Genomic DNA, 19,343 nt, shown 5'->3' with positions numbered 1-19,343 from the left:
TAAATGATTTCATAATTAGCCATATTAATTACAATTGATAAGAAGACTCACATTTCCATGAAAGTGTGTAGCCCACCTCTAGCGATGCTTAAGACAGTATAGGATAGTTTACGAAAAAGAATATAAGATCTATTCATTTCGATAATGGAAAGGTATATGAAGTTTAAAAATGGGTTTTGGTAAACAGAGCTATTGGAAAGTCACGTGCTTGCGTGCGTCCATACGGGCTATAACTAAATACTGGCCCCTGATTGGCTGCTTTCGGTTGCGAACGACTGAGTCTCCACGTGATTGGTCGCAGATCTCCGTCAGTCATCCCTGGTCCCTGCCCTCTCATAATGCAGCATGGACGAGAGAAGGCGCCGTTGTAGCTGTTACCATCCGACAGACAACGTCTAATAACTCTACACCCCGGATAACTCGTCCAAAGGTGAGACGGTGGGTTTATCGGTACGGCCCTCGTGCCCCTCCGGTGTATTTTGTACGCGCGGTTTCGTCGGAGACGGGACGCTAGGTGAGTATGACCGGGCTGTCTGTGAACTAGCTCGGTGCTAAGCTACATCGCAGCAGCGCGGAGGGGGGGGACGTCGCCACGTTAGCTCGCGGGCTAACGTGTCGACGTCCTCCCTCCGTGCGCCCGGTCCTCCGACCGAGTTAAAACCCGCACCCCGAGAAACATGTCACCGATCATCACGGTCGATGTTCTTCAAACCTTTTCTTGCCCTTTAGTCCGACCTCGCCGCCTTCGATTAGGTCGGTAGCCTAGCCCCCCCTCCTCCCCAGCTCACGTTACGCTCCGAGAAGATCCGAGTAGTCCCGAGCGATGGGTTCGGTGTGTTTATTCATCGGAACCAGGACCGTCGACTCGGGTGAGCTCGTTACATCACGTAGGCGTGAGCGCACACGGGACGGCCGACTGACCCCACGCGGCGGAATCGTGAGTGGTGAACTTTAATCTGACTGGAGCGGTCGTTCGTTTCTCTGGGAGGCTACGCGGGACGTTAAACGCGTGGTCGTTGCGGAGTTCTGTGCGCTTGCTGCTGCACCCCTCGGAACTCTGCAAAAGGACACGTGTGTCACGTGACATGTTACACGTGTGATCTGATATGTTTCCCTTGTGACGTGACATGTTACACGCATGAGGTGACACGTTACATGTGTATTCGTTTCGGAGTTCCGAGTGCTGCTGCTGCAGCAGTAGTACGGGACCTCCAGAGCTGTCACCGGGTTTCATATCAACCAAGGAGTGTGTGAGTGAATGAATGAATGGAGGGTGTCGCTGGCCCAGCCCTGAACTATGCAATGTCAATCACCAGGGATGTGCTCGTAATACGCCTGCCACGTGGCTTCAGTGCTGCTGTTAAAACAACTGAGAGAAACTCGTGGTCACGCGTCGGGTCCTCTTTGTGGCTCCTGTACACGTGGGTCAGCCAGGTCTAATGTACGCTGGTATGCCACTAAACAGACGTCTTTATTCTAATTGGATGACATACCTGCTTGTATGATGTAACGCGTTGCCCGTCCATGGGTTGGAAATGGGAGTTATGTAATGTGAATATATCTCACGTTGACAACATAACTGGTAAATATAACGTGGTTTATTTCCATGAGCGTATCCCATTAAAACATAGGAGATTGGCTGTTCCTCAGATTCAATATCCCATAACCGTCAAATGCATCAGCTCTCCTTTTTCAAATGAAGGGTCATGCATGAATGGTCTCGCTATCATAAGAAAGTTCAGAATCTATAACGTTTTTCTATCTTATCTATTCTCAAACGTCAGGGGATGCATAAAGTACCATCTTTTCCCATCTGCGTTCAGTCTTTGAAAATTGCACTATTTATGTGGGTAACATTTTATGCCATAAATCCTAATGGAAGTCTTTTTTTAATATTTTAATATGTACGTCGGGGATAACCCGATAATATCGGGCAGCCTAATCCTAAATCATCCTTTATGCTCCCAGCTGGTAAGTGGGCACTTAACAAGCATAAGAACCCTTCCTCGTTATGATCCGACCAATACACAGTGGCGTCTCCGTGGAGCAATGCAATCCTAATTGTGTTCGCGTTGCCTTGAAGGTGAGGGTGTCCTTGTGGATGAAGCGAATACGGCCCATCCCCCCCTCCCCCTGGTGACGTCACCCCCTCACCCCCCACCCCCATCCCCATCCCAGCAGGGCTTTGATAGCACCCCCGCTCCCCTCTGCACGTCCTGCGTCCTTAACCCATGATTCACCGTCTTTGCCGTCCCCCGGCTCGACGCGTCGGCTGATATCTTCTAAGGGGCTTCTCTTCCGCTGCACATTTTTTAATGTTTAGCGTAATCGAGTGGCGGCTTTTGGGTGCTGAGGAAGAAGAGCGCGCCCGTCCGGTCGATGGGTCGGACGTCCCCGTTTAAACGGCATCCTGTAAGCCCGCCGTCCTTCGCAGGAAGCGACGCGTCAGGAGTCCTTCGGTGCCAAACAGCTGATGCTGGCAGATGGCGCCGGTGGCCGGGGTGTTCACACGGCCGTACGCACACAGAGGGCCTCTTCCTACTGTACACGCTCCTCAGCCCTGCACCACGCCACCTTGTTGTTGTAATGAAATACCTCTGCGTAGGTTTTCTTATTCTGAAGTCGTTTTTCATAATTTAGTTACTGGGTAAGTTGGTCGTCAATGTTGTAGCTTAACGATTGACAGGCCTGCTTTCTGAATGATTGACAGGCCTGCTTTCTGAATGATTGACGGGCCTGTTTTCTGAACGATACGTAGAAAACGTTGTTCTTAGAGTGACTGGCACACTAGGGCTCACCAGGTCCCACTGAAACGCAGACGGCAACTTACTGATGCGTGGAGTTGATGATGAACCTGGACCCGGTTCTCTGATCCTATTGGTCCTGAAGGACTGACGCGGAGAACAATTGAAGAAGTCGGTTCAGTGTAGAGTGAGAACTCTGCTGCCGCAGCGCTAATCCGCAGAAAACGTCTGCGAGGCTTTTAAGGGCAACAGCGGCCCGTCAATGAACGGCCTCTAAAAGTGTGTGTGTCAGCAACCGAGTCCCAAGGAGAAGTCTCACGCTAGCGTAGCTGTAGCAGGCCGGGACCGGGGAGAACGTGGGTGAGGGCTGGAGAGAGCAGGGCTTTTGTGTTGGGATGCAGAAAGCGTAGCTTAGTGGAGTTTAAAATATCTGGGCGAAGGAGAGTTGAGATTGTTATGAAATTAGGGACATTTCCCAACGAGGTTTCAGAGCATTGTGTCTCTCCGTCTTCATTTTGTTTGTGGGGTTTCGCCCCGGAGAATGTTTATTCATTGGTTTTCCTCATTGACTCCTTTCTTTTCTTGCAGTGATGCTTCAATCATGCCGATAGTCGACAAACTCAAGGAGGCCTTGAAGCCGGGCCGCAAGGACACGAGTGAGGAGGCGGACCTCAACAAGCTGTTGGCCTCCTCCGCCAAGAAAGTCCTCCTGCAGAAGATTGAATTCGAACCAGCGAGCAAGGGCTTCTCCTACCAACTGGACAGCCTGAAAACCAAGTATGTGATCCTGAACCCCCGGAACGAGGCAGCGGCTGGGCAGAAGGCGTCCGAGTCCACGCAGATAAAGAGGCAAGGTGAGCATCTCGCCTGGGGCGCCGTGCGGGGCCAGAGAGTCCGCGAGGGTCGTACCCTAGCTGTCTCTGTTGTGTACGGGGAATGGGTTAACCTAGTGATGGTGAGTGCTTGGCACTTGGTTCTAAGAACATCCTTACTGTACCCACAGCGATATATTGTACTTTGGAATAAAGCGTCTGTAAATGTAAAGGAACCCCACATGTTGTGTTTCTGGGACCCAATGGTGACCGAGCTGTTGTCCTTGGCCTCAGGCTCGGAGAACGTCAATGGGGGCCAGAGCGACGGGGTCCCCCCCCCTCAGAAGGTCCTGTTCCAGGGGAGCCGGCTGGCCCTGAAGTGGGAGCGGGTCTACCGCGTGGGGGCTGGCCTCCACAACCTGGGCAACACCTGCTTCCTCAACTCCACAGTGCAGTGCCTCACCTACACGCCGCCCCTCGCCAACTTCCTGCTCTCCAAGGAGCACAGTCGCACCTGTGAGTACTAGGGTTGTGCACGGGTCCACGTGTAACCGGTTAGTAAATCATAACTGTTTAGGAAAAATAAGTAAACGAAAACCATAAAAGAAAAAAAATCACTGCGCCATTGTTTCAATGGGAATCTGGACCTTCCATAATTTCAACATAAAGTTTAGATATTTATATTTCGAAATTCGTCCCAGCCTTTATACCACAGTCACTCTAGGGTCTATAGCATATAACCGCTTTTTCTGATTGCAGTTTAATGTAACAGTAAGCTGACAACCTCCTAATGAACACCGCAACTGCAAGTGAACCACACGGAGATAACCATGGCGACCAGTCAAACAAATGTTCTTTTTGCGATCATTCTGCTCGCTCATCCGCCGTGTTGGTAAACAAATAATCCCCCTGTAGCGTGACTGCGGTCCACTTAAAAAAAAGAAATAAAAAAAACATTAATTAATTTAAAAAAAAACGGTTAACCGTGTACACACACAAAAAAAATGGGGTAGTTTAACCGTTTACAACACCCCTCACAAGCACTTTTAGTATGTTGTACGTCCTGGCACAAAATGGTACTATTTATTGTACTTTGTTTAAGAATGCTGGATTCTGATTGGCTGGGAGGAGGGCATTAACCCGGCAGGTTGCCCGCTGACTTGTCGGTTGTACTTGCTGCTGATGGAGCACAGTGTCATCAAATAGTAGATCAATATGCCGCTTGTATTTTTTGGAATACTCGATTCTGATTGGCTGCAGGGTGTCCATTAATCCCTGATATATGGACACCTGCTAAGTATTTCCAGTCAAATTGTCTGTTCAGCCTTCATAACGGGAGCTGGTAAATTGTGAAAAATGCATTAAACTGTAATCAGAAAACGCGGTTATATGCTATAGACCCTAGAGTATCCGTGGTATACAAGCTGGGACGAATTTCGATTTATAAATATGTACAATCCATAACGTTAGCTCACTGGCTCATAGCTGAGCGGACTATTTACCTCCCGTTGCCAAGTCGTATCTACGGTCTTCCTATTTACTGGAGGATTGAACAATGTTGCCGTTGCATAAGAACCTTACGGGAGGATAATGATTGTTCCAGTTATATAACTTTATATTTGGATTTTAAAATGAATGAAAATATAAATGAAACGTCTTAATTTATTTTCTTTGGTGAGTGACCATGGTATAAGCGGGATAATGCCCTTCGAGGTGTCCAAAACATGTTTGATCTATCGTAATTAAAGGGGACTACTTTTTGAGGGAGATGAACTCAAACTGAGTATACATTCAATAAGCATGCAATACGAATTAGAAAAAGCATAATTATTAAAGTATTTGAATTGTTTTATTATTTTGGCAAGCAAGAAGTAGAATAAATGGGATAATCCCCTCAAGGCAGGGCAATAAACCGTTTGATATGCCCGGCTCGTGGAAGGTTACCACGAGCCGGACATATCAAACTGTTTATTCTCTGCCTCTCGGTGATTATCCCTTACATAGTACATTTTATCCTAGCTATCTTTGAGGTAAACGGGAATGGGTTAACCTAGTGATTGTTAGTGCTTGGCACTTGGTTCTATGACCATCCTTACGGTACAGACAGCGATCTATTGTTTCTCGTGAGGCGCTTTGGATAAAAGCGTCTGCTAAATGTAAGTGTAATGGTGGTGGAGTTCATACTTTGTCGGTGAAAAGGCACGCCTCCGTTTCACCTCTGCCTGCAAGACGAAAGTTGCAGAGTTGGCGAGCTGCCGTGTAGCCTGCAGCAAGTGCTGAATAAGAGTACGTTCCCTCGAAGCTGAGCTAGAAATAACGTTGTTTTTGGGAGAAATGTTCCACAGCGTGCGAGAGCTAAATCATTTCCCCTGACTTCAGTCTTGTGTTCCCATCCTTGTGTTTCAGGTCATCAGTCGGGCTTCTGCATGATCTGTGTGATGCAAAATCACATCATACAGGCGTACGCCAACACAGGGAACGCCATCAAACCGGTGTCCTTCATCAGAGATCTCAAAAGTAAGGCTCCTTGTTGTGTTGTTCGCTCTCTGGTTTCTTTCCGGGTCTGTGGTTAAATGACACCGAGACTCCCTGTGTTCTATGCTTAATGATCCCAAAACAAACTCAAGCAAGTGTGTAAACTACTAATAGGCCTTGGTTTTGCTTTGGTGCAAACTAGTGACTGCCGTTTGGAAGTCACTAGTTTGCAAAAAAACGAAAAACGTGGCCTATTTATGAGTCTACTTGTGCAGTCACTAGTTTCCACTGAGCTTTATAGGAAGTTAATTCAATTGAAGACATTGTTCTTTATTTCAAACAGAAATCGCCAGACACTTTCGCTTCGGCAGCCAGGAGGATGCTCATGAATTTCTACGTTACACCATCGACGCCATGCAGAAGGCCTGCCTGAACGGCTTCCCCAAGTAAGACATGGCTCAATGTTTCTACATCGCCGGCCGCCCCCTTCTACCGCCAGCTGAATGACAACCATTTGTCTGTTGTTTCTTTCCTTTGGTAGACTCGACCGTCAAACTCAGGCGACCACGTTGGTCCACCAGATCTTCGGTGGCTATCTCAGGTCAAGAGGTAAACACCCGTTGTGGAGCATGCACTGTAACCGTCGAACTGTCTGTGCGTAAATGATGGCACCCATTGCACTCCTGATCACCCCTGGAAGGAGGGACCCTCACTCTGCGTTCCTTCTCTAGATTTCTTCCTTGCTAATTAAGAGGTTTTTTTCTTGCTCTCTGGGGGGCGAGGGTCAGGGCGGTGTCATAAACACATGGCTGTTAAGCACTTTGAGACTGTACCTGTGGTTAAGGGCTATAAACTTTTATTGAATTGAATTTAACTATATTTGGGTCGGTATGGGAATTCATTTTTTCTTGATTCTTTCCTTCCAGTCAAGTGCTCTCTTTGCAAAAGTGTGTCGGACACCTACGATCCTTTCCTGGACATCGCCATAGAGATCCGGGTATGTTTCCATGACGATGTCTGCCTTTGAAACGCGTGGTCCTCACCTAGCAGCTCTCTAACGGGTTCTGTTTGCCTCCTGCAGCAAGCGGCCAACATCGTCCGTGCGCTGGAGCTGTTTGTAAAGCCGGACTTCCTGAGTGGGGAGAACGCCTACATGTGTGCCAAGTAAGTCAACAGCCCTCCAGCCTTTCACTGGCTCTCTAGGACCTAGGTTGTTTAAGGCGTATATCAGCCGATATTGATCGCTGGCCGATCATTTGGTGCATCACTTCCTCCTCTCTTTGTTTTTATGGGAGAGGAGAACATGAAAAAATGAGGTTCTCCCTCATTAGAAGCAAAGAAACATTCTCCTTTCAAATCTCCAGAGAGACTCATGTCTCAAGAAGGCAAAGTCAAGCAGGCGAGTCATGTCCAAAGTCCTGATCTTCATACCTGCTAGTGGTGAAGTCCCCAGCTCTCCTGATAAGGTTACGTTTGAAAATTTGCAAAAGGAGAATCACCCAATCAGTAAGGGATTCAAATATTGTAGTATCCACCTTTAACTTTATATTCTGGAACTAGAAGTTACTATAAATAGTAGTTACATATTTTCGAACTGGAAGTTATATAAGTTGGCCATTGACATCGATAGAGAATACATTTCAAACGTCAAGAAACTGTAAACGTAACCGTAGCTAGTTAAATCTTCTTCCTTGTGACTGTTTAACACTGACCGAGGAGCAGGGCTGTGCTACTGCGGTTGTTTATTTGGTTGTCATGACGTCGCCAGTGACTGACGGCCGTTCGCTCCTCCGGTTTCTCCTCCCGGTCGAGTTCAGTGGGGCGGGAAGTTCTGCCGAGTCGTTCAGAGGCGACTTCATGACGTTTCATAAAATGATGAAGTAATGGTGGCAGTAATTCTGCAGCGTGGCTCGGCCTCGGCAGAACATGCAGAACAGAAGCGTCTGTTTAACCTTCCCCCTCCGGTCGTACGCGATTCATCTTTACCAGGCTCTCCGCGCTGAAGGGAATTGCTCTGCGTCATTGGGACTAAACGGCACGCTTTGATTTTCATTCCCCCAGGTGCAAAAAGAAAGTTCCGGCCACCAAGCGCTTCACTCTCCACCGGGCGTCCAACGTTCTGACGCTGTCGCTGAAAAGGTTCGCCAACTTCAGCGGGGGGAAGATCACCAAGGTGAGCGCACCACGGCCCGCACCACTGTTCTGTCAGAAGTTCTGTGATGGGTTCCTCTTAGGGCTGCACCATATTGGGAAAAATGGTGTTGCGATATTTTGTCTTTCTGCCATGCATTTAGTGATACGACAAGTTCTTTAAAAAAAAGGAAGAAAAAATAAAAATGTCGCTAATAATTGGGTGATTTTGTAGCGTTATACAGAGCTTTAGGGTGACAAAGAGAATGGGAAAATGAATTAGTCGTGTGGTCTTTGGTGGAAACTTTTGCAAGGCCGTTTTTGGTCAATGTCGTCTTTTCTAGAACCAAAATAATTCCATGCAACCAACTTCACGTTCACTTTTGGAATAAAATATAATTTTTGCTGGATCATTCTGAAGTTTGGTTCTATGACCAGCGTGGGCTGTCTACGACTGCTTTGGTTGTCTGATCATTAACATGATTAGTGACATTATCTCTCCCTAGCAACAAACTCTGTATCCAAGAACCCTTACATCTGAGTAAATTATGATGTACTGTATCAGACAGTTTTCTCTTGTAGATTAGTCGTTGTTAAAAGAATAATAATGACTAATGACTCGCCTTCCTTCCCTCTGCCCCCAGGACGTGGGTTACCCAGAGTTCCTGAACATCAGACCCTACATGTCCCAGAACATCGGAGACCCGGTGATGTACGGTCTCTACGCTGTCCTGGTGCATTCTGGGTACAGCTGCCACGCCGGTCACTATTACTGCTACGTTAAGGTATGGAAATGCCCGGCAGTTTCGTGACTCTTGTTGTCGTGTGACTGATGTTCATGTGATGAATGTGAAGTAGGGCTTGGCGATTTGGCATAAAAATAAAATCTCAGACTATTTCAAACGAAACCCGATTATCGAGTTTAATCGATTTTTTTTATTTTATTTTATTCTATAAATGACAAATATATATATTTTTTAAATTTGGATTTCATTTGAAGATTAACAATGATTTAAAAAAAGCAAAATTTGGTTGCCACAGCGTTTAGGCAAACTCTAGACACTCACTTTTTTCATCGCATTCTGCCATGTTGACATTTAACCTTTTTAAATTTAATTTTTCTTCCAATAATTGATTGTAATTTTTGAATCGATTATTGACCATAATTTTGAATTACAATTAACAAATCGATCAATCGGCAAGCTCTAATGTGAAGCTGTGTTGAGTGTGTGCTGGCGTGTTTATCTCATGGTTGTCTCTCTCGCCTTGATAGGCCAGCAACGGCCAGTGGTACCAGATGAACGACTCCATGGTGCACTCGAGTAACATCAAGGTGGTGCTGAACCAGCAGGCGTACGTCCTGTTCTACCTGAGGTGAGAGGAGAACCGTGCAGCAGAACCAAACGTCCTGCTCGCTCTCGAGGTGTACAGGAGGTGAACCAACCCGATGCATCTCCTCCTCTGTGTTGAAGGATCCCTGAGACCAAGAAGAATGGCGACGGGCACGCCACCAAGCAGGCCCTGATGCATGCTGGGAAGAACAACCTGGGCCCGGAGCAGATCCGCAAGGCCAGCTTCAACGGGCCTCTGTCCTCCCCGCAGATCACCAAGGTAACGGGCTGCTGTCCTCCCCTCAGATCACCATGGTAACAGGCATCAGGACCACAGTGCCACTCACCAGCTTCAGCTAGAGACTCGAGGCTCACCTGTTCAGAGTTCACCTACACTCTGCATAGCCTCCCCTCTCTTACGCACATATTGTGTGTTGTACATCCTTGCACTTGAGAATAGTACTTAGCATTGGGTAGCATCTTATCCTAGCTATCTCGGTTGTGTACGGGGAATGGGTTAACCTAGTGATTGTTAGTGCTTGGTACTATGAACGTCCTTACCGTACCGACAGCGGTATATCGTTCTTTCTTTCTTCTGACAAATGTACTCATTGTAAGTCGCTTTGGATAAATGCGTCTGCTGAATGCCCTTCATGGGAATGTACCCCACGATACGGGCGTGTCTCCCCCCCACCGCCGGGGGGTCCAGCCGCCGAGCCCCCGCTCCCACACCGACTCAGTCCTCCGTCTCTCCCCAGAAACTGGAGCCCGCTCAGCTACGCAAGATCCAGTCCATGGACAGCGGTCTGGGCGTCCCCATCTCGCGGAACGGCGCCGGCCCCCAGGCCAAGATCTCCAACGGGACCTCGGCCTCGCAGGGCCCGTCGAAGCCTGCGGGCGGGCCCACGCTGATCGACGAGCCCTTCAAGAAGCTGAAGAAGCCCCCCCCTCAGAGCCTGGCCTTCCAGCGCAGCAGCACGCCCGGCCCCTCGCACGGCAAGGCGGACGGGGACCGCCGGCCGGCCGGGGACGGCAGGGGCATCGCGGCATCTACCTCAACCAAGTCCCTGTCGGACTCCTCCTCGGCCGACACCACTGACTCCAAGGTACTGCCCCTCCTCTTCCTCACTGCTAGGAGCCCCCAGTCCGTTCGTTTTGCAATATAGTTATTTTAATAGTGCTGTCAGTTAAACGCGTTATTAACGGCGTTAACGCAAACCAATTTTAACGGCGTTAATTTTTTTATCACGCGATTAACGCAATTTTTAAAAAAAAACTGCTCAAAACAAAGAAGTAGTAGCCTGACTGCTATGTTCAAGGCAGTATGTTTGTATGTTCATCGTTTAATTGCACTATAGGCTTTATTTTTGCATCCTGTTTTGATCAGTATATGCCAATGTTGTTATCAATAAAAAAACATTTGCACAAGGCAAGCCGATGCACTTCTCCATGTTGATAAGAGCATTAAAATGAGAACAATTAATGGGACAAAGAAATCAAGGGATATTTAGCATAGAAAAAAGATTTTCGATTAATCGTGAGTTAACTATGACATAATGCGATTAAATATTTTAATCGCTTGACAGCACTATATTTTAACAAATTATATAAACTATACTTTGGGGCTGGGCATGTAATCTAATTGTGATCGCAATTTCGATTTTAGCGTCAAACGATCACATTTACATAATTTAGTTTTTGGATTATGGGCAGAACAGCTGGATACATATCTGTATATTATTTTAGATTGGAACATTTTCTTTGACCATTTTGTGTACTTTTTTTTAAGGCGAAATTTTAAACGTCTGTTACAACGCTTTTTTTGGGAGAGACATGCTGAATAAATACATGTTTTCAAACTCAAAAATAATCGTTCGAATAATCGTGATTTCAATATTGACCAAAATAATCGTGACTATGATTTTTCATAATCCATTTGGTCAAACGACCGTCTGTCAAACTTCCCCCGCCCTCCATATTCGTCTCAGAGCCATTCGTTTAGTTTCATTTAGATTTTATGCGTTATGAATTGAATTTCCGAGTCTGACACTTTTATGTTATGAAAACTTATTTGACTTGCGTATTGAGTTGGAATTTCCCATCGTACTTTTCGTCAGCGTGTTTTGACACTAATTGCGTCTAAAGTTGTTAGAAACAGTCTTGTCTGCCTCGTTATGTACCGTCCTCGTGTTTAGGGTGCATGTGAACCGTATTTACCTTTTCTTGTTCTCCTCTCCCTTCAACACCCCCCTGCTCCCCCCAGGACTCCCCGGGTCCCAAGAGCGCCCCCGCCGGCGAGACGCCCTCCACCCCCAGGAAGGGCTCCAGCAGCCTGTCCTCGCCGGCCCGCAGCGTGGACCGGGGGGGCCCCGGGGCCACGGAGGAGCAGAAGAAGGCGGCCAAGCCCCCGGCCCTGAGCCTCATCACCGCCGAGGCCTCCTGCACCATGTCCCCCCCGCCCGCCAAGAAGCTGGCCCTCTCCGCCAAGAAGGTGAGCGCTCCTCCTCCTCCTCCTCCCTGGGGCCGGACCTCCAGGGCCTTGGCTCTGTTCCTGTTGGTCCACTGGACTCGCGCAGAGCACGTCTTAAACGTACACTGCTTCATACCCATAATGCACCATCACATAGGAACCCGTTAGCATGGTGGGTCACTACCCATAATGCACCATCACATAGGAACCTTTTCCCCCGGTGGGTCACTACCCATAATGCACCATCACATAGGAACCTGTCACCATGGTGGGTCACTACCCATAATGCACCATCACATAGGAACCCCGTTACCATGTTGGGTCACTACCCATAATGCACCATCACATAGGAACCTGTTACCATGTTGGGTCACTACCCATAATGCACCATCACATAGGAACCTGTCACCATGGTGGGTCACTACCCATAATGCACCATCACATAGGAACCTGTCACCATGGTGGGTCACCATCACATAGGAACCTGTTAGCATGGTGGGTCACTACCCATAATGCACCATCACATAGGAACCTTTTCCCCTGGTGGGTCACTACCCATAATGCACCATCACATAGGAACCTGTCACCATGGTGGGTCACCATCACATAGGAACCTTTTCCCCTGGTGGGTCACTACCCATAATACACCATCACATAGGAACCAGTTTCCACGGTGGTTCACGTGACTTTGTGTTCTTCGATGTCGTCGGTTTCGTCTGATAGACATTTTCCGTAAAGGATTGTTTGATGTTAATGAGCTAAACGAACACGTAGAACACAATTAGGTCACAGTAATGGATTTTCAGGCGCATAATTAGTGTCTGAATCATTTGAATATAACAGTATATCATAGTATTTATATAATAGTGTTGATTATATTACAGTGAATGAGGACCAAGGGATCAATTTGAACATTGCCAATGTTTCCTTGTCGTATGCCAGCACCAACTTGCTGCTCTGTAGACAGTTAATATTCCGTAATGAAAAAGTGTCGTCATGATTTCTTATCGGACGGAAGTCCTTTCTCGTGTTTCCTATCTGAAGTAACCACAAGTAACCACAAGTTGCAAGTTCCTTCAATTTATTTCTCTTTTTCTTGAGTTTGGTCTTCCACTTTACTTTCTAACCATTTCTGATTCTTCTCTGCCATACCCTCTCCGCTTTGTGTTTTTCTCTCCCCCATCCCCCCCCCCCCCCCCGCAATGGTACCCCGTCCTCCTTCGATTCCTTTTTTCCTTTTTGATTTCTTTTATCTTTTGACTTTTTTTGTCACATTCATGGCTATTTTTCTTTTAGACCACCAAGTTTTTATTTATGTCGATAACTGCAGGCCAGTCGCAGCAGCAGGAGTCCGAGAAGCTCTGACGCTTCGCTGCCCCCCCCCTCACGCCAGCTGTACAGTGACCCCCCACACCCACCTCATACCCCCCTCACATCGCCCTCTCACACCGACCCCCACAGGTGAGCCAACCCCCGGACACACCTTCATTACAGTGAGGAACACTAGCCTAATGGGGACGTTAGGGGCGTTAAAGGTAGAGTAGGCATTTTGGAGAAGACTAGCCAATGGAGACGTTAAAGGTAGAGTAGGCATTTTGGAGAAGACTAGCCAATGGGGACGTTAAAGGTAGAGTAGGCATTTTGGAGAAGACTAACCAATGAGGATATATGGGAGGTTAAAGGTAGAGTAGGCATTTTGGAGAAGACTAACCAATGGGGACTTTAAAGGTAGAGTAGGCATTTTGGAGAAGACTAACCAATGGGGATGTTAAAGGTAGAGTAGGCATTTTGGAGAAGACTAGCCAATGGGGACATGGAATTTATTGATTGCCATCTGGATGTAAAGAGAATATCAACATACATGACAAAAAATGCTCCTAAACTAAATTGCCTGCTCAAGCGTTGAGTCAGGACATTCTGTGGTGACAAGGAGGTTGTAAGTTGTTGTTTTTTTGCGGATATATCTATTGCTATGCACCCATAATAATGGACCCGTTTTCCAGAAGGTGAAGGGCTGAAGGAACTAGTCATCGTTTGGGGGCTGGACCTTCTCATCGCTTTCCTTTCAGCGTACTGATGCTTGTACTTCTGCTTCCCCCCCAGAGCTGGCCCATTCCATTCCCCCAAACTGCAGTCCCCGCCCTCCTCCCTGGCCACTCCCCCCGGCCCCTCCAAGCCCCGCCCTCAGACACCTCAGAAGCCCGCCCCCGCCCCGCCACCTCAGTCCAACGGCTTCCACGCCCCTCCACCGGGCGGCGCCCTAGAGACCACGGTAACCCAGAGGAAGAAGAGGAAGAAGAGGAAACGGCACCACTCCGAGGTCGAGGCTGAGGCCGTGGCGCCGGACGAGGCTCCGCCCCCCCGGGCCACCCAGCCCCCCGGGCCCGCCTCCCCAGAGCCCCGCGAGGACAAGAAGCAGAAGAGGAGGAAGAAGAAGAGGAAGCGCGAGGAAGAGGACGGAGGAGAGCCGGCGGCGGCGGTCCGGTCTCACCTGGAGGAGGACTGGTGTCAGGGGGGGGCGTGGAGCCTCTCGGCCCCCCCCCCGCCGGTCCCCGCTCAGACCCAGGCCACGCCCCCTGCCGTGCAGTCGGGGGCCCCGGCGAAGACCCTCGCGGTGACGGCCGAGGCCCCGGAGAGCCCCCCGAGCCAGCGGCCAGGAGACTCGGTGTCGTTGACGAAGAGGAAGAAGAAGAGGAGGAGAAGACGGAGCCAGCTGCCCGAGGTCCGGCCGGACGGGCCCTCGGCCGCGGCGGAAAGGTACGGCCCTCATCCGTGTGTAGAGCGCCACCTGGTGGAGCAGGGAAGTCTGGGCAGAGCGCCTTTTACATTGAGGACGTTTAGCAGACGCTTATGGCGCGTTTCCACTGCAGGGTTCGGTTCGGTTCGCAAAGGTGCGGTACGGATTGCGTTTCCACCGCCAAAAGTGGACGTGAGCCGTACTAGTTTTTACCCTCGTCTTCAGTACTCCTCCGTTGGGGCACTGAGACGCCTGAAAGGGTGCCGGAAAATTCGAGCTACACACCCCCTCCGTTGATTGGTCGTCTTGGAGAGGCGGAGAGGGTATGGGGCAGAGAAGAATCAGAAATGGTTAGAAAGTAAAGTGGAAGACCAAACTCAAGAGAAATAGAATCGTCCCTTCCGGGCGACGTGGGGATAAAAAACAACAAACAGTAGCCTCGAGGTATTATTCTTTACAATGAACATGTCGTGTAAAACGCGTGCTTGGGCGAACAAGGAGGTGGAGACGTTCCTCTGCAATTTTTGGGGAGGAAGACGTTGTTTAAGATGTTTACGTAGCTGCCGCGGCGATCGACATCCGGCCTACCACAAAGGGTACTGTCGGCGGTGGAAACGCGACCTCGGAACTGAGCTGGGCTATACCGCCCCCTCCCTCCCGGACCGAGGCGAACCGGACCGTACCGCACCCTGCAGTGGAAACGCGGCATTAGATCCAAAGCGACTGACAATAAGTACATTTATCAGAAGAAAGAGAAACAACGATATTTCGCTGTCGGTACTGTAAGGATGTTCATAGAACCAAGTAGTAACCATCACTAGGGTAACCCATTCCCCGTATACCTCAAAGATTGCTAGGATAAGACGCTACACAAAGTGTGGAAAGGTTAGGGGGAGGCTGTGCAGAGTCTAGGTGATGCATGGACCACGATACCGGTAATATCGCGATCCAGCGATATTGAATGTATTGTTGGACAATGCATACAATTACAATTAGGGCATTTAGCAGACGCTTTTATCCAAAGCGACTTACATCGGTTATTACACACATTGACACACCGACGGAAGAGTCGACCATGCAAGGCGACAGCCAGCTCGTCAGGAGCAGTCAGGGTTAAGTGTCTCGCTCAGGGACACATCCACACTCAGCTAGGAGGAGCTGGGGATTGAACTAACAACCTTTCGGTTACAAGACAACTGCTCTACCTCCTGAGCATCCTGTATGCATCACGATATTTCTAGGTGCAGTGCTGGATTTCTGTTTTTCTTAGTTTTCTCGTATCTATGAATGAAGTGCTTTGATGTATCAGCGTACCGATGTTCGGTCCCTCCCCTCCTCATCCGTGTCCCTCCCCCGTCTCGGCAGCCGCCCTCGTGGACCGAAGACGTCTCTCTCTGAAAGCGCCGCCGCCGCCTTGAAGCAGAACTCCAGGAAGAAGAAGAAGAGGCTAAAAGAAGCGGGCGTGCAGCAGGAGAGCGGACGACGCCCCGCTGAGGAAGACCGACCTGATGACGACGGACCCCCGGCGCCGTGCCCCACCACCAACGGCCTGCAGAGCTCAGGTAGGGGGGGCGGCCGACCTCGACGTCTTCAACGTCACATCATCTGGTCCGGTCTTAAGGGCCCCGGGTTATAGCGTCCAGGTGTGAGTGTGACCAGCCATAGACCTCTGAAGAATAAGTCCCGCCTCCAAGGCTCCGGTTCCGTCCGTGGGTTGTTGTGAGGTCACCCAGAATGACACGTGTCTCTGCCTCCAGCGCCCGTAGTGCAGTGGGACAGCCAGGTGAAGGACGGCTACCGGCGGAGCCAGGCGCCGGCCCGCGACGAGGACGGCGTCGACGCCCACCCTGAGCGTGGCGACGCCCCTCCTCAGCACGGCGACGCCCCTCCCAAGCCCCGGCCCGAGCCGGCCCGGGCGTCCTGGGACGCGGAGCGGCGCGGGGACGTGGTGGAGCAGCTCCTGAAGAACTCCACGGACAAGGCCTACGGTGCCAACGGTACGGGAGCTCATTATGGGATGGCTGCGGCTACAGCTCATTATGGGATGGCTTCAGCTCATTATGGGATGGCTGCAGCTCATTATGGGATGGCTTATGACTGCAGCTTATTATGGGATGCCTACGGCTACAGCTCATTATGGGATGGCTTATGACTGCGGCTCATTATGGGATGGCTTATGACTGCGGCTCATTATGGGTTGTTTACAGCAGCTCCACTCAGGCTAATTGTTATTGGCTCACCCCATGGAGGTCAAAGGGGAGTTGATATACCACCAGGTGTGAGTGTGATTAGCCATTTCAAGCCGTTTGAAAATCTGCCCTTTCCTTCGTTTTAGTGACATCAAAGGGGGCGTGTCCACCTAGATGTATGATGGGTAGATCAGCAACACTAGCCACAGTACACTGGCTATGCTGTTGGATTGATCTATCCGTCGTACATCTAGGTGGACACGCCCTCTTGTGTTGTACGTAAGGCAAAGGGAAGGTTCAAGGTGTATGAGCCGGTATCGAGCCGGTGAACCTGGTGTTGAGTGTCCCGTTTCCCCCTCTTAGTCCTCAGCTGGGACGGAGAGCTGTCCTCCATCAGCAGAGACGCCATCCAGGACACCCGCGACGCCATCAATGACAAAGTGATCGATGAGTGGGACGAAGACTTCGACACCGGGAAGGTGAGCGACCGGACGAGAGCGCTTGACCAACGGAGCAGCGAGTTTGACCTTCATTACGGAGGCTGCATTAGACGCGCTCTGACCTTCTGCCTCCTTCTCCTCCTTCTCCTCTTCCATCTCCTCCTCCTCCTCCCCCCCCCCAGGTGAAGAAAACCAAACTGTATAAGAAGGTGAAGTGGAGAAGCGGGAGCATCTTCCAGAAGATCCAGGACCGGAAAAACAAGTGGTCCGTGACCCCGGGGGTCAAGATGGCCTTCGGGGTCCGTCGCTGAGGGCCCCCACCCCCCTGGACCTAGTCCTAGACCAGGACCTAGTGCTGGACCTGTTCCTAGTACTGGGCTTTGACCTGGACCGGGACCTAGAACAGGACCGGGACCTAGAACGGGACCTGAACCTGGGCCTAATCCTGGGCCTAAACCTGGGCTGAGACCTGGTCCTGCACCGGGTTTAGTCCTGGGCCTTGGCCTGGACCTTGTCCTGGGCCTTGGCCTGGACCTTGTCCTGGACCTGGTCCTAGACCTGGTCCTAGACCTAGACCTGGACCTGAGTCAGGAGCAGCCCCTCTGTGCCGGACTCCGGTCGGTGAATCGACCCCCAAAATTGAGAATGACAAAAGCCAACCCAGACTATCCTGTACCAAGAGTGTCTCGGGCTACAGACCAGGGACCACTCTTACCCCCCCCCTCACCCTCCTTTCTACCCCCTTTTGTACGACATTCAAAGCCCCTGCATCTCACCCGGCATCGAACACAGAGACCTGGCCTTTTTAGTGGCGCCCCTTCACCGTAAAACTTGTAATAGATTTGCAGCCGCACAACATGTTATAGATGAGAATGAACAAATGTACATAGCATGCCTGGAAGCTCCTGGGATCGCTTTGGGTGGAAGGTGAGCAACTATAGACGGACGGCCATTTGTACAAACGACCGTCTGTCAAACTCGCCGGCCCCCCATCCAATCCCAGAGCACCTTAGTTTAGGTTCATTTTGATTTTATGGCGGTATGAATTGTACTTCAGAGTCTTGCCACTTTTATTTTGTTTTATGGAACCATATTCGACTTGCGCATTGTTGCGAGTTGGAATTTCACATCGAACAGATACTTTAAACTGTGCTAAAAAAAAAAGAAGCAAATTGTTTTTTTGCCACCAAGATAATATATTTCTTATTTACTGCCATTAGATTTCTTTTGTTTTCCCTCAGAAAGTTATCGTTTGATTTTGCTTATTTTTTAAGTTTCATGGTAAATGCCTTTTTAGGAACGACTTGATTTCAAGACGGAAAAAGTCAGCCAATCGGACAGAGGCTCTCAAACGACCCACCAATGGCACGAGCGTTGTCAAAACGAACCACCAATGACAGGAAATTCCTTTCAAATCAAATGTGACTCAATAGTTGCAACATGCATCCTCCCTCACTCTGCTTATGGCGAACGACCTCTGAGCCTGGACGGTTGACCTTGAATGCGTCGTGTGTTGACCCTGAATGCGTCGTGTGTTGACCCTGAATGCGTCGTGTGTTAACCCTGAATGCGTTGTGTGTTTTTCATGAATGCGTCGTGTGTTGACCTTGAATGGGTCGTGGTGTGTTGACCTTGAATGCGTCGTGGTGTTGACCTTGAATGCGTCGTGGTGTGTTGACCTTGAATGCGTCGTGGTGTGTTCACCCTGAATGCTCTGTGTGTTGACCTTGAATGCGTTGTGTGTTGGCAGGGGTCCTAATGTTTTAAAGCGTGAATAGTATCGCAGAACGTTTGACTCACTAGTTCGGCCCAGCGCTCTTCATCTTCTGTACATCTTGATATCCGGTCTTTGGCACCGAAACACCTCTGCCATCCTGAACACATAAACGGTTGAACCCTGAAGAACTGCGTCTGGGTGTGGCTTTCATACGCTGCCTTGTCCGAACCGTTTCCTCTATGCAAACACCTGAACATCATTTAGTTTAAAATCTGCGTGACTCAAGCTGTCCCTCGGG

At 49.6% G+C, this 19,343-nt stretch overlaps 1 protein-coding gene across 3 annotated transcripts; it reads left to right on the top strand.

Annotated features, from left to right (window-relative positions):
• The first annotated feature begins 279 nt into the window (after positions 1–279).
• Positions 280–19,233, top strand: usp36 (ubiquitin specific peptidase 36). Of its 3 annotated transcripts, XM_060076289.1 has the most exons (21): positions 280–430; positions 3,333–3,598; positions 3,851–4,072; positions 5,963–6,073; positions 6,375–6,477; positions 6,573–6,640; positions 6,958–7,028; positions 7,113–7,195; positions 8,093–8,204; positions 8,806–8,946; positions 9,435–9,535; positions 9,634–9,772; positions 10,251–10,598; positions 11,756–11,983; positions 13,293–13,423; positions 14,066–14,719; positions 16,065–16,261; positions 16,457–16,696; positions 17,252–17,367; positions 17,511–17,659; positions 17,714–19,233. In XM_060076289.1, exons 2-20 carry the CDS (start codon positions 3,346–3,348, stop codon positions 17,637–17,639), a joined length of 3,447 nt encoding a protein of 1,148 aa, XP_059932272.1. In that variant the 5' UTR covers positions 280–430; positions 3,333–3,345; the 3' UTR covers positions 17,640–17,659; positions 17,714–19,233. The 3 variants fall into 3 exon arrangements, with proteins under 3 accessions (XP_059932272.1, XP_059932267.1, XP_059932279.1); XM_060076284.1 differs by having other exon boundaries at positions 17,511–19,233; XM_060076296.1 differs by having other exon boundaries at positions 340–514; positions 17,511–19,233.
• Positions 19,234–19,343: the final 110 nt, after the last annotated feature.

The sequence above is a fragment of the Gadus macrocephalus genome, chromosome 2 (genome assembly GCF_031168955.1).
Source record: "Gadus macrocephalus chromosome 2, ASM3116895v1".
NCBI classification, from domain to species: domain Eukaryota; kingdom Metazoa; phylum Chordata; class Actinopteri; order Gadiformes; family Gadidae; genus Gadus; species Gadus macrocephalus.
This window is presented reverse-complemented; position numbering and strand designations above follow the sequence as displayed.